This window comes from Sciurus carolinensis, chromosome 4 (genome assembly GCF_902686445.1).
Source record: "Sciurus carolinensis chromosome 4, mSciCar1.2, whole genome shotgun sequence".
In the NCBI taxonomy this organism is placed as follows: Eukaryota; Metazoa; Chordata; class Mammalia; order Rodentia; family Sciuridae; genus Sciurus; species Sciurus carolinensis.
The window spans coordinates 67,555,904-67,570,534 of NC_062216.1; the positions used below are offsets into that span (position 1 = coordinate 67,555,904).

Below are 14,631 nucleotides of genomic sequence, written 5' to 3' on the forward strand. Positions count from 1 at the left end.
CCCAACTTCTAGAGAGCAAAGGCCAGTGCTGGAGCTGACTTCCATGCTGACCTCCTGCTTTCCCTTTGCTCTTCCCATCACTAGCTCTCTCACCAGGTCTGCTGCATTTGCACATCCAGCTGTACCCAAATGCATGCAATATGGTGGCTAAATGGGAGCTGGAACTCCAGACCGCACTTTACTGTTTACACTCAGAAACTCTGTTACTAAATCACACAAAGGGACCCTAGAGGCCTCCAGTGACCCTAGAGTCCTACCCTCTCTGTTCAGTCTTGAAAGTATTATTGGTTGGTTTTCATCTCCATCTACTACAGATTGATTATCCTTTATCTGAAATGCCAGGGACAAGGAATGTTTCAGATTTCACAGTATTTTTGATTTCAGAATGTTTATATAAACTTTATCAGTTGATCACTCCTAACTGAAAATCTGAAATCTGAAATACTCCAACATTCAAATTGAGGATTCAGGTTTCAGATTTTTCAGATTAGGTATACTCAACCTATAGTAGAGAGATGCATACATTCATGCACAAAGAAAAACCTTGTGCCAAGATAAATAGGTAATTCTGTGTTTAAGTCAGTTTTTGTGTTGGTGTAACCAAAAGAGCTGAAAAGAATAACTTAAAGGAGGAAAAGTTTATTTTGACTCATGGTTTTAGAAGTTCAGTCCATGGTCAGCCAACTCCATAACTTTGGGTCTGAGGTGGGACAGAACATCATGGAGGAGGGACACAGAGGAAAATAGATTCAAACATGGCAACAGAGAGCAAGAGAGCTCTGCCCATCAAGGACAAAATATAAACCACAAAGTCAAGCCCCTCTTTACAACTTCCTCTAGCCACACCCTACCTGCCCTCAATCACTGCCCAGTTAATCCATATCAGAAGATTAATCTACTAATAGGTTACACCCCTCATAATATAATCATTTCACCTTTGAAAACTCATGTATTGTCTCACCCATGAACTTTAGGGGGACACCTCATATCTGAAACACAACTTTCTGCTTTTATTTTTTTTTTTTTATTTATTTATTTATTTTTTTTACGTTTACATAGGGTAATGATGTTTATTATATTTTATTAATTTATTTGAATGAGAACACAGATGTCCCAAGAACCTCTAAGGACTTAAAATGAACAAGTAAGTACACATTTGCTTTTTAAAAAAGCAAGTGACACCAGAAATTGTGTTTTACAGCCTTAGATTCTGGGGGAGGCACTGATCATCGTAAGGGGATCAAGGAAATAAGGGCATTGAGATGTGATCAAGTCAGTGGGGAACTTCATGGCAAAGGGGGGTTGTGACTGGGACTTGGTGGGGGAGTTGGAAATGTTGAAGAGACTGTATCTGAACCATACTCTTGTCATAGACACCGAGAGTTAGAAGGAAACTTGAAGATAATGTGTCACTTGGTAACTACTTATCAAGCACATACTATATGCCAGGCACTGTTCTAGGCCCCAGCGATACATGTATAGGGACTCCAGTGGGAAGGACCCTGCCCTCCTAGTGTTTACATTTCAATGGGGAGGCAGACAAGAAAACCAACCAACCAAAAGGTAACAGGAAGTGACACAAAGACAATAAAATCAAGGATTATGCAGGAGAGTAACTAGGTTGGGTAGAGCTGCTTTGATAGTGTGGTCAGTAAAGACATCTTTGGGGTGTGACATTTGGGCCAAAATCTGAATGACTCGAAGGACTTGAACATGGAAGTCAGAGGGAAGAGTTCTCTGTGTGGAGGGAGGAGTGGGTGCAGGATCTCTTAGGTGGCATGCCCTCGGTCACAGAGGACTCCCAAGTGGGCTAGTGCACCTGGCACAGAACAGAGGGAGAGCACTAGGAGATGAGATGGGACACCAGGCAGGCCTCAAAGACCATGCAAGAGGTTCAGTCTTATCCTGTGCCTGGACAGTCACCAAGGGGTCTCAGGCAGAGGAGGACTTATCTTTTTAAGGAATCACTCTGGATGCCATGTGAGAAAGGTGGCGGGGGCGGGGGGGCAGTCAAGGGCAGAACTTGGACTTGGAGTTCTTTTTGCAGATAGAGCCATCTGGATTTATTAATGGCTTAGAGGTTGGAGGAACAGAAAGAAGAATGAAGTATGGCCTGTTTTTCAATTGAGCCAGGATAGAGCAGATATCCAGTACAGAAAGTGCATCCTCAGACAGACCTCTGCCCTGGATGTCTGGGCCTTGCTAATCATGCATTATCCTTGGGTTGCTAGCAAGCTCAGGGCTGAAAACTGTAAGCTCCTTGAGTACAAGAACCATGGCTTTTGTTCTCAACCTTGGGTTCAATGCTCTGCAGGCACTAGGTATTTGCAAATAATATTTTTTATTCCAGTTGGCCTTGAGAAAAATTGCAGGGGCAAACATGAGTATCAAATGGGGAGGGGGCAAGGGGTACCAAAGTTCAAGATGGGGTGTTCAGCTCTCCAGTGCTTCCTGTTTTCTTGCTTGTTTGGTTTGTTTCTGCAGTGCTGGGGTTAAACCCAGGACCTTGCACATGCTGGGCAAGGGCTCTACCACTGAGCCACAGTCCCAGCCCCCACTTTCACTTTTGAATATGATAACCTGCCATTCAGAAAAGCATCAGCATTACCTGACTCATCACACTTTTTCCAAAACTGCAAGAATGGAAGAGAAAATAAAGATCTTGAAGGGATTCCACTGGCATTCAGGAGTCAGGGTCCAGGTGGTTCAGCCGCCAGCCTCAAAGTGAACTTCATCTGACCTTTCCTGATGTGTCAGTCTTCCTCCTTATCCATGATACCTGCTGGCATCACATGCTGTCAAATTTCTGTCTCTTTACAAATTTGAGTTTGTCCTTCAGAAATCATGTCCTCTTAAAAATGATGCCTGCCGTTTAGCAGGTGTGTCTGATGGAGCAACTACCTTGCTTACCCCCAGGAAAGGAAATCAGTGTAGAGCTTCCTAAGCAGCGAGGCAGTCTATGCTGATGAATGAGTATGCAAAGTCATTCCTTAGGACATCAAACTGGCACAATGCCAGTAAATATGGTTTTCTATAAACATGCTTGATTTAAATGAGCATTAAATGGCCTGTTATCAAATTGTCATGAACAAGAACATGTTGGCCCATTTAGAGCAAAACTGAAAAGAACATGAACACCTGGGCAGAAATTTTAAATCTTTCCCCATTAAATTTCACTTGTGAATATGATTTAGACCAACTCCAGTTTTACTTATTCTACTTTTCTTTTACACAGCAAGGTTTGGGTGTCAGAAAGCTTCAATTCTTTGCTTTCACACAATTTTTTATCTTTCCCCTCTCCTCTGAAAATATTAATTGTCTTGCTGGTCAACTCTAATGACCTAGGGATAGGATCTGATTTATGCATGTATTCTGCTGGTTCCCCAAAAAAGCCTTGGTGCCTAGAAGCTTCTTGCTTGATAAAGAACTATTTTTGTGCCAGGCATTTTTGCCTCTGTATCACTTGACTTCCCCTACCCCCAAGTGCTGGGAATGGAACCCAGGACCTCCCAAGTGCTAGACAAGTGCTATACCTCTGAGCGACATGTCTCCCTGGATTCAATTTGACCAGAAGACTAGAGTATGCAGGGCATGACAGGGTTCCCAAGATGCTCTTCCCACAACTCTAATTTTCCAAACAGATCAGTCTCCACCTGTCCCTCTTCTTCTGCCAAGTTCTCTTCCTTATGAAGGTGTGGAAGTTTAATCATCAACAAAAATAAGGGTGTGGCTCCTCCTTCTACAGTTTTCAGCACATAGAAAGATGGGGTAGACACACTAAAAGCCAGTCAGCCAAGGTTTTGTGTGCTCAGTGCTGGGTGAATGTGAGAGACCCAAGGTGCTGCTTGAATTCACATGAAGATTGTTCCCCAGAGCCCAGGTACTCAGGAGAACCAGAAAAAGGACACTGTTTGAAGATGGGGGGTACTTATTGACTCTGCAGAGAAGGAGATGAAGGACAGCTCAAACAAGTCTCACAGGTCTAAAAGCTTAAAGTCTGAAAGCAAGGTATCAACAGGGCCATGCTCCTTCTGGAAGGCTCTATGGAAGAATTCTGGCTTGCTTCTTCCCCACTTCTTGTGGTTGCCAGCAGCCCTCAGCTTATAGAGGAACCACTCCAATCTCTGCCTCTGTCTTCATGTGGTCTTTTCCCCTGAATGTGCCTTTGTGTCTCTGAGGAAACACAAAGGAAAGCCATCATTAGATTTAGGACCTGCTCTAGTCCAATGTGACTTCATCATAGCTAATTACATTCACAAAGACCCTATTTGCAAATAAGGGCACATTCTGAGGTTTTGTGGGGACACTAGCCAGCCCAGTGCAGTGAGTGTTCAGAAAATAGTTGAATGGGAGTAGACAATTTGACAGAGCATAGCAGTAGCTAAAGATCAAACCAAGTTAAGATGTTGAGCACTAATTCTCAGGCTTAAAGTCTGTTCTGTGGATGGAGATGGCAATGAAAGTACTGACCTTATACAGTGGTCTCTGTGTGCCAGGCACCATTCTGAGGTACCTATATATTATTATTGTTCTGACTTAGATGGAGAAACTGAGACACAGGGAGACTAAAGAACACCTTCATAGCTAGAAAGAAACAGTCACAATTTGTAGGAGACAGTTGGCTGGAGAACCATGTTCTTAACTCACACAGTTTCTTCTCCCATGCCATACATGTCTAAGTGCATTTGACCATTGTTATGGTGCACAACTTAAGAACAGTCCGATCACCACTGAGAAGTCCAAATTTGAGAGTCTTTATTAAGCCGGCCGGCTGACTGTCTCACACAAGGCCCCAAAAAATGGCTATTGGGAGAACAGCCCCAACCACAGGGTTGTAGGGGTTCTTATACCAAAAATCACATTAATCATAAGTGTCTGTTGCTGTGATTCAAAATTACATATTAACATAATGAGATCATCGACAGAGGGGGAAGTGGGTCAAAATGACGCTTACCTAGGTACAAATTAAAGAATGGTTACTAACATCCACACAATCACTGTTCACATGGTACATTGCTTAGGAGCAATAGGAATCAAAAGAGAGCAATTTTCACTACATAGGAGCTGCCATTGTATATTATTAAACATGTCACACCAAGTAATTGATGATGGGCACAGAGGCGGGGTGTTCCCATGGGAGAAGCTTATTTCCTACATAACATGGAGCCTCAGAGCAAAATGGAGTCTGTTTAGTCATTTCCCTTCGAGTCTGGCCTATGACATTCTCATGGAGTCAGATCTGTCAGCCCATCACACCATGAATGTGTCAGAACATGGCATACAGTGGTTCTTCCTATGGGCAAGGGACTGCAAGCAAAGGAGCAAGCTTTTTGACTTCAGTCTACATTAATGTGGACACTGACCTGGAGCACAAAGGAATGCCATGGATAGAATCTAGTGGAGGGGACTTTGCAGTCAGCACTGTTGCCCTATTATCCTTAGAGCACATGATTTCTGTTGGAATTTCAGAAATGGGAAAGTGTTGGTTTTAAATTCCTGGAACTTTCAAGAATGAACTTGTTTATAAGGTTTTACAATCTAAGCCATTCCCTTTCCTGGTTGCAGCCAAGATGGCAATGTCTGGTCTTATCTGGTTCCCTTTCAGTGCCTTTCAACCAGGATGACCAAGCATGCCCATTTGCACAAGACTGGGGTGGTTTCTTGGACTGTGGAAACTTCAGCTGGAAAACCAGGACTGTTGAAGCAAACTAGGACAAGTTGGCTATTTTACTTACAACCCCTCAATACATACTGATAGGGAAATCTGTCCCTATCAGACGTGAGTTCCAGTAGTCCCCAGAATGTCTGTCTTGATTGACACTCTACATGTTCAGAGCTACAAGTGAAGACTTGATTCCTGCCAGTAGGAAGGTCTCTGGAAAGAGCTGCACAGTCATAAGAATCAGTGGAAGTGGTAGTAATTTAGAATGGTTTTTTTTTTTTTTCTTACAGGAGAAGAGGATGAGGAGGAGCCTGAAATGCCTGTTGGGCCACGCCCACGACCACTCTCTGAGCTGCACCTTAAGGAAAAGGCAGTGCCCATGCCAGAAGCCAGTGCATTTTTCATCTTCAGTCCCAACAACAGGTGTGTGGGAATGGTGGGGAGGATGGACTCTGCTCCCTCTGCTCCCTTTGCTTTCGGAGGAGAGGCCTATGTCTTACCTGTACCTGTGCATGGAGCCTGGGGCTCTCCCAACTCCTTCAATTTGTGTAAACAGACTCTGAGTTAGGGAAGAGAGTCCTGGACTCCAAATTAGATATCTACATTTATTTATTTATATTTGCATATCTATATTTATGTTATTTCACTTATTTACTTGTTGGTGCTGGAGATTGAACTCAGAGTCTCAGTACATGCTGACCACATGCTGTGCTATTGAGCTGCACTCCAAGTCTCTGCATTTATTGTTTTTCACAGGTTTTGTGTGTTTGTTTCTCGTTTTGTTTTTGTTCTGGTTCTGGGGATTTAATGCAGGGGTGCTTTACTGCTGAGCTACATCCCTAGCCCTTTTTATGTTATATCAAGACAGGGTCTCGGGGTCTTTCTAAGTTTCTTAAGTTCTCACTAAATTACTAAGGTCAGCCTGTAACTTGCTATCCTCCTGTTTCAGTCTCCCAAGTCTCTAGGCTTACAGGTGTGCACCACAATGTGGAACTCTCTCCAGGTTTTGAAATGTGTAAACTTTATTACTATTCATTGTTTTTTGTTTGTTTGTTTTTTGCAGTGCTGGATATTTGAACCCAGGGTCTTGTGCTTCAGATGGTCACCTTTGATGCTTTACTATGGGCCAATGGTCACCTTTGATGCTTTACTATGTTTAAACAAAATGTAAAGCTTAACCAATATCTTAAGCCTCCTCTTGTACAATGGAAGGACTTTAGAGTATTTTAACTCACTAATTTCTTCCTGAGTTACATGTTATTTTTTAGTCCTAACTTTATTTAGAACCCAACAAGTTAGGCATTGTCATCATTATTATTATCATTTAGGAAAGTGTATTTAGATTTACATATAGCTTACTATTTTATTTGTTGATCATTTTTATGCATGTCAGTCTATTCTGCAAACGTTTTCTTTCTTTCTTTTCTTTGTGGGTTGGGAGTTACCAAGAATTGAACTCAGGGGCACTCGGCCACTGAGTCACATCCCCAGCCCTATTTCATATTTTATTTAGAGACAGGGTCTTACTGAGTTGCTTAGCACCTCGATTTTGCTGAGGCTGACTTTGAACTTGCCATCCTCCTGCCTCAGTCTCCTGAGCCACTAGAATTACAGGTGTGTGCCACCATGCTCAGCTCATTTTTCCTTCTAAGGCACATTCTATCCTTTAGTTCTTTAAGGTCCTACTTGGACTGTATTCATCTGTAATTTTTTCATTTCTTGTTCTTAAAAGATAACTTTGCTGGGGATGTAACTTTCAACCAATAGTTTTGGTCCATCAGAGTGTAATTTCACTGTGAAGTCAGCTGGAATTCCAATTATTATTCCTTGGTAAATAACCAATCCTTTTCTACCTTGTGTCTAGGTATAGATGTCTCTTGTCTTGCTTAGAATATGTTATGCTTCCTCACTCTGTGGATTTGTATTCTTCAGTTCTTAAAAATCAGCAGCCATATCTTTATTGCCTCTGCTCAATTCTCTGTTCCTTCACCTTGTACTCCAATTAGACATGTGTTAGATCTTCTCATTCTGTCCCTGTCTCACTCTTCCCTCTCTCTTAACATGCCTTACATGTCCTTGCCTCTCTTTCAGTAATCTGGCTGATTTCTTCTGATTTATTTTCCTGGTTGCTGATGCTTGTCTTAAATTTATTACTGTTTAAACCAGGTGTTTTACATTACCATTATATTCTTGCATTCTGGTTACTTCCATTTGTTACTTGTTTTTTTAGATCCATTTGTCTATATCTAATAGTTTCTGTTGGTTCATCATATTTGTGGTTGAGTCTTTTATTCCATTGTTTCAAATATAATTATTCTGTATTTTATAATTGATATGTACAATGCCCAGTCTTTTGGAGTCTAAATCACTTATTTGTTGTTCTTTCTGGTTTCCCTCCTAATAGTTTTGTCTTTTTGTGTGTTCCATGATCTGTTCATTGGTGAGAATTCTGAATGTATAAATTGGGGTTGGGGAAGTTTTCTTCCAGATGTCCCTTGAGGGCTCAGTTTCTGAATCCCAGGCTTCCCAGCCCCAACTCAAGACTGCTTTACAATTTAGTTCCCTGGTATGGTAATCTATCCTCAGGCAGTTCCTCTCAGCCCTTCCCAGCTGCCCATACACAGATCTCAGTTTAGTGGGTGAATTGACTGGTTGCTTGGTTGGTCTGTTGCCTGACTGGTTGATTATTTTGTCGGTTGGTTGACTGACAGGTTGGTTGGTTAGCTAGCTGGTTTGAAGAAAATGGTCTAATTTGCATGAAACCAGCACTGTCTCAGAGTTTGTCCTTCCCAGTGGTCTTGGTACTTCTGCAGCAGGTGGGTCTCTTATAGGATGTTATGGTTTGGGTGTAAGGTATCCCCCAAAAGCTCACATGAGACAATGCAAGAAGGTTCAGAGGAGAAATGATTGGGTTGTAAGAGACTTAACCCAATCAATGGATTAATTCCTGATGGGATTAATTGAAATGGTAGGGTGTGGCTGGAGGAGATTGGAATTGGGGCATGGCTTTGGGGTGTATATTTTGTATCTGGAGAGTGGAGTCTCTCTCTCTCTCTCTCTCTCTCTCTCTCTGATTCCTGATGATGTGAGCTGCTTCCCTGTGCTATACCTTCACCATGATATTCTGCCTCACCTTGAGGCCCAAGGAATCGAGCCGGCCTTCTATGGAGTAAGACCTCTGAGCCATAAACCCTCAAATAAACTTTTCCTCCTTTAAAATTTTTCTAGTCAGATCTTTTCATCACAGCAGCAAAAAAACTGACCAAAACACAGGATTAAGTCAACCATGATGCCCATGGTGGAAGTCTGAAGGCTTGGAACCAAGCCCAGTCTTCCCAACAGTATAGGCCATGTTTGTGGGCAAGACTCCTTGGTTTTCATGACTGTTGTCTGTGAAATGGAGGTGATAACAGTTATACTTTTCTTTCTGTGCTGTTGTCAAGATGAGATTGTATGTAACACATTCTAGGTATTTGTGGTACTTAGGTATCTATGAATGTCTACAGGTCTGGGTGGGCAGTTCTTTGCAATTGTGCTGAGATGTGGAATCAAGTTGCACACATGAAACTGTTACACAAGAGCAAATACCCTAACCAGGTAGCTCTCCCTGGGCCAAAAAATATGAAATAGTTATCATAGAGTGATTTTTTTCCAAATGATGAGGAAAAGAAGTCTCCAAGAAAAGACTAGTTGTTAATGTCACAGCAATACTTGAAAATCCAGAAATTCCTGGGTATTTCCAATATAACCCTCCAAAATGTCAAATATTTCAACCTGTGAAGGTGTTTCAGAACTAAATTATGCAGAGATGTTATTCCCAGCAACAGTAAGACTTCAGACTGAGAAGACCACTCCCCAAACCAGTAAGCACCTTTTGCAAGGTGGTGAAAGGAATTAAGGGGAACAGCTCCTGAGACCTAAGGAACTATATCCACATCTTTCCTCTCATGTCTCTCTCCTCTCCTCCTTCCCATTCAGGTTTCGCCTCCAGTGTCACCGCATTGTCAATGACACAATCTTCACCAACCTGATCCTCTTCTTCATTCTGCTCAGCAGCATTTCCCTAGCTGCTGAGGACCCCGTCCAGCACACCTCCTTCAGGAACCATGTATGTACTCCCTTTTGTTCTCTGCACCCCTTCCTTCTGGGAGTGTGACTGGGCCCACAACTTCTGTTGCTGACTTCATTTTTTATCAGGAGCCCAGGTCCAAACCTCCTAAACAGATGCACAATAAACAGTGATTTAAGAGATTAGGGCTTTGAGAAAAACCCATCTTGGGACCACAAGCAAGTAAGAGAGCATGCGCCCAATGTCTCAGGCTGTTTTGACAACTGGCAAAGGTCAGGCCTTGATTACCTGTGAATGTTCCCCAGGAAACTCTATTAACCTGGAAACTCAGTAAAACTTGGCCACTGACTTTCTACCCTGCTCTCAGTGTTCCCTGAGAAGCATTGGTAGACAGGAGCCCATGACAAGTGCCAATGTAATAGTTTCCATGATCTTTTGCAGAGGTGATCTAAATATGAAGACCCACCCAAGACTCTGGTGAACATCAAAAACTAGAATAAGAATTAAGAAACTAGAACATCAAAAACTAGAATAGAATAAGAATTTCATCAAGCCCAACCAGATGGGCATTAAGAAAAGGGCCCACAGATCTGAAGCTATACATATGCCAAAACTCTTGTTCCTGGAGCTCACTTGGTCCAGGATGTCCCTGTGGTTGACTGGTATTGACCCTACCTCTGATCCATCCCCTGAGATATAAAGAAGGCATGAAATCCTGTAGTCTGTCCTCAGCCAGGGTAGACCTGGGGGATACCTGCTCATGCCCCAAAGGGTGGACAATCACATAAATTTCCACCAATGTAGGAAGCTAGCTAATTCATTCACACCAATGTGAATTAAGCATTTGAATCCCCCTACAAAAAAACAAACCCCATTCTCTGCTCTTTTAACAAAATCACATTGGTTGGATTTGGGTTTGTAAATAAGTTGGGTTAATGAGAAAAATGTTCAGCCAGAAGCTGCCTAGACCCAGTACCTGCTGAGACCCTCCCTGAAGCTCCCCTCACCTGCCTGGTGTCTCCACCCTGAGCCACCTGCTAGCCCCACATTGAGATGCAGTGTTAACTTTGTGCCACTTGTTCTCCAAGTCCTTGCATCTGTCCCTGTGTGGAAAGGCTCCATGCCATCCACGTGGTTTTGAAGTGAAGTTCCTTTTCTGGTGAACATCTGCTGACCTGGCCTCCCAACCTGCTTTCCTCCCACCCCCTCTCCATCCATCCTTGTTTCTTTTTGTTTTGCAGATTCTGTTTTATTTTGATATTGTTTTTACTACCATTTTCACCATTGAAATCGCTCTAAAGGTAAAGGCCCATGACCCTCTTTCCTCCTCTTCCTCCCTCCCTTTGGCCTGCCTTTGTTCTCTGCTGCTGTCTGCTGCTAACACACATGTTCCTGTTGGTTTTGGGTTCACTCTTGGAGCCACTAATCCTATTCTGCTTATTTTTCAGATCCTAGGCAATGCAGACTATGTCTTCACTAGTATCTTTACATTAGAAATTATCCTTAAGGTAATGCACCCTGAGCAATGCACTCTGTCCATTTCTTTCCTTATCTCCCTCTGCCCTGGCTGACTCTTTTTCTCTCTTCTGTTTCCTTCACTCTCCCTTTTTGACTGTCAAGCCTGCAGTTGGAAGAATTACTGCCTCTCACTTTGTGCCATGCACTTTACCCAGTTTCAGAAATGAGAAGTACCCACCCCATGGCTGCACCCCCTCTGACCACCAATAAGCAGTTTTGGCTGTGTCATGACTGATACTATCCCCTCACTGGTTGGCACTGTGGCCATCAGCAGTGCCCATACACATGCTCACGTGCACCATCTCTAGTCAGTTGGTGACTGAGACCTGCTTAGAATTCTCCCACCCTCCTCCTGCCCAGTAGAAAGACCATCATAAAATCCAGAACTGGAAAAGCTCTGGGGCACAAAGGAGTCATGTTGGATGCTCTCTTTGGATGCCTGTCTATCAAGACCTTCCTCAGTATTTGCAGTAGACATCAGGGCTAAGCTGGAGTTGGACCGCATAAATTATCAAGACTGGGAGCCAGTCTTCCAGCTAAGGCCTTTCAGCAGACAGCTGTAGATTACTTCTGACCCTTTAGTGAGCCACTGAAAAGTTTTTGTTACAGTGCCCTTGCCCCAAGCACAGGAGAGGGAGAGTTGTCCTACAGAGCAAAGTACAAGGAGTGATGACCAATGTTGGAAGGAGCCTGAGTACCTAGGCCCCATCTCTGCCTGCTACTGGCCCAGCTCAAATCTGTGGAGTTGCTCCTACATGGTTACCCCCAAAACACATAGAGCCCATGTCTGAACAATAGCAGGATGAGCAAGTTTATTTCTAAGTTTTCGCAGTATACTTAAGAGCCTCTAAACCAATGCCTTGCAAAGCCAATTTACCTGAGATGCAGGATGTAACTACTGAGACCTTTGGGTAAGGTGTGCTTCTCTCTGAGCAAGGGGCCAGTTTGATCCTCACCCCAAATAGAAGGACTACAGACTCTGAGCTTCAGCTAGAGGATCATTTTTCTGGGAAGCTGATCTGGGGTGCCCCTCCCAAGGAGCTCAGGCCCCCTTCCAATCTATCACTATAGCTGGACACAACTGATGTCCACCCCAGCAGTGTGCCTCTGACAGCTGCAGACCTTCCTTTCCTGATGAAGGTCCATCCTGTACAACCCTTTTACACTTTGTCATGTCCTGATACAGTTTGAAGTGTGGTGGTTTCTGTGTGCCTGCCATGGTGTCCTTGACCTCTGGTAGCCCAGTTGTGCCACTTCTGTTTCTCACCAAGAAAGTTACTCTGAATTTTTCTTTCTGCTCTGGGAGAATAGATCTGGATGGACCCTAGTTCCTGGAGTCAGGGAGTAGGAACCAAGTGTCATAGTGCAGCATTAAGACACTGCTGGGAACCATATTCCCATGGAGAGTTGCTTTTTTCCTGAACTTCAGATACAAAGAGGCACACAGACACCTAAAGTTCTTTCCCAGGACAAGAAAAACGCCAAGGCCCCCATTCTCACGACCCATGGTCCCCACAGAGTTTCCCTCATGAATTTCAATGGTCTCATTTCTCCTTCAAGGTTGCCATACAAGCAGAATTGAAAGTCTCTCTGCAAGCTTTGTCATGGCAACCTTCCTTCCCCTTCCTCTTCCTTCCTCTTCTGGTCTCTTTTATGCGCACGGCTTCTGAGTATCAACCGACCCCCATGCCCAGTACACTTCCTGCACGTCCCTTTCACTGGGTCTCTCTGCCCAGCCTGAAGGTCCAGCATTGCACCAACCCACGGCTGTGATGGCCATCCATGAGGCTCATTTACCCTAAGGAACCAGGGAGCACCTAGGATGATTTGGCCTTGAAAACAAAACATATGTCAAACCACACCAGCTACCTTGATAATGCAAAGGACTGTCATAGAGAAAAGAGAGAAAGTAGAACCAGAACCAATGCATAGGAATGAGAAGAGAGAAGATACATTTAGTTATTGGAAGGGCTGCCTAGAGAACCAGCAATTGCCTATGACTGAGGAGGGTATTGCTCCCCTTCCAGCTCAGAGAGTTAGTGAGCTTACATCCTGTCCCTTTTCCCTCCTCAGGGTGGAACTACCTGGCAAGAGGCCTTTCCTGGTTAATGACTTAGAACTTTTAGAAGCCAGGGACTTGGAGGAGGGCAATCAGCAAATCAAGGTAGAAGGAAAACTTGCACTGAATCCCATAACCTGGCTTTTCTGGTGTCCTCAATGCCACACGTGACTTTCAGATAAATGTCCCCTTTCTATAGCACCCACTTGTCCCACAGCTACTCTTACTTTGTCCCCAACCCACATGCACATGCATACTTTCCAAAAGGTTGGTCTTCTCCAAAAGACAGAAGTTGGCTCTCTGAGCCCTGTTGCTCACCTATCTAAGGAATGCTTATTCTCACATGCAGAGGGCTCTGCTGGAACCAGAGCAAGGAGAGACCAGCCACATCACCTAAGACTAAAAGTGAGGTTGGTGAGGAAGGTGCTCAGCCTTCTGCAGGCACAGGGGTCTCTGTGGTGAATGTAAGCTACAGGAGTCACCTGAGTTCAATCTCTGTGGTCCCAGGGCTTCACCAAGACAAAGTGTGCCTTCCAGATGGCAGGCCTTCAGGAGAGAGGGGCAACTGTATTCCCCTGCAACCTTTTATATAATCTCCCTACTTCTAAAAACTGTTGCAGAACACAGGTGCCCGAATCCCCTGTGATCCCCTGCTGCAGGAGATAAATAGAAAGAATTAGGTTGCAAGAGCTATTTTTGCCAATTTCCCCCAGTGTTCACTTTTGAATTGTTCTGCAGACATGCCACCCTGGGCTTGCTCTGATTCCAAAGAGATAAACTGGACCCCAGATGACCAGGGAGCTGCTCTCAGCCGTCAACTCCAAATTTTTTCTTTGGCTGATGCTTCATGGCCCATGGCCTTTCACAGCCCTTATCCTGTATATCCACAGACACCTTATTCAAGTCAAAATGGTAAAGCTGTTGGTTGAGCACCTACAGTGAACAGCTTTCTTCCAGCTCTGAGGGAGGTAATCATAGCCAGGTCCTGAAATGATAATCATTATCTCATGTGTTCTCTTTTTTCAAAGTGTTCAAAGGCCTGCCTTGTTTTCCTATATGAACCTCACAAAGACAAGGGACTCACATCCCCATTTTATAGATAAGGAAACTCAACTTCCTTTAACAGGGAGAATCCAGAATTCAAGTCCAAGACACAGTGACAGGTGACACAAATGGAGCAGAACATCTGCAGGAGAGTGTCCTAAGTATTTTTTATACATTAACTCCATTGATACTAACAACCCAGTGGGGTACATATTATCATCATCCTCATTTTTTGATGAGGAAAATAAGGCACAGAGAAGTTAAGAATCTTGTTCAGGG

General features: G+C 43.7%; 1 protein-coding gene across 1 annotated transcript in view; it reads left to right on the plus strand.

Moving 5' to 3' along the window:
- Positions 1 to 14,631, plus strand: part of Cacna1c (calcium voltage-gated channel subunit alpha1 C) — a 650,592-nt gene that overhangs the window by 546,980 nt on the left and 88,981 nt on the right. The window contains exons 19-22 of the mRNA XM_047548297.1: positions 5,953 to 6,085; positions 9,641 to 9,770; positions 10,973 to 11,032; positions 11,180 to 11,239. Of these exons, the coding sequence (XP_047404253.1) occupies positions 5,953 to 6,085; positions 9,641 to 9,770; positions 10,973 to 11,032; positions 11,180 to 11,239 (383 nt within the window). The remainder of the gene's footprint in view (positions 1 to 5,952; positions 6,086 to 9,640; positions 9,771 to 10,972; positions 11,033 to 11,179; positions 11,240 to 14,631) is intronic.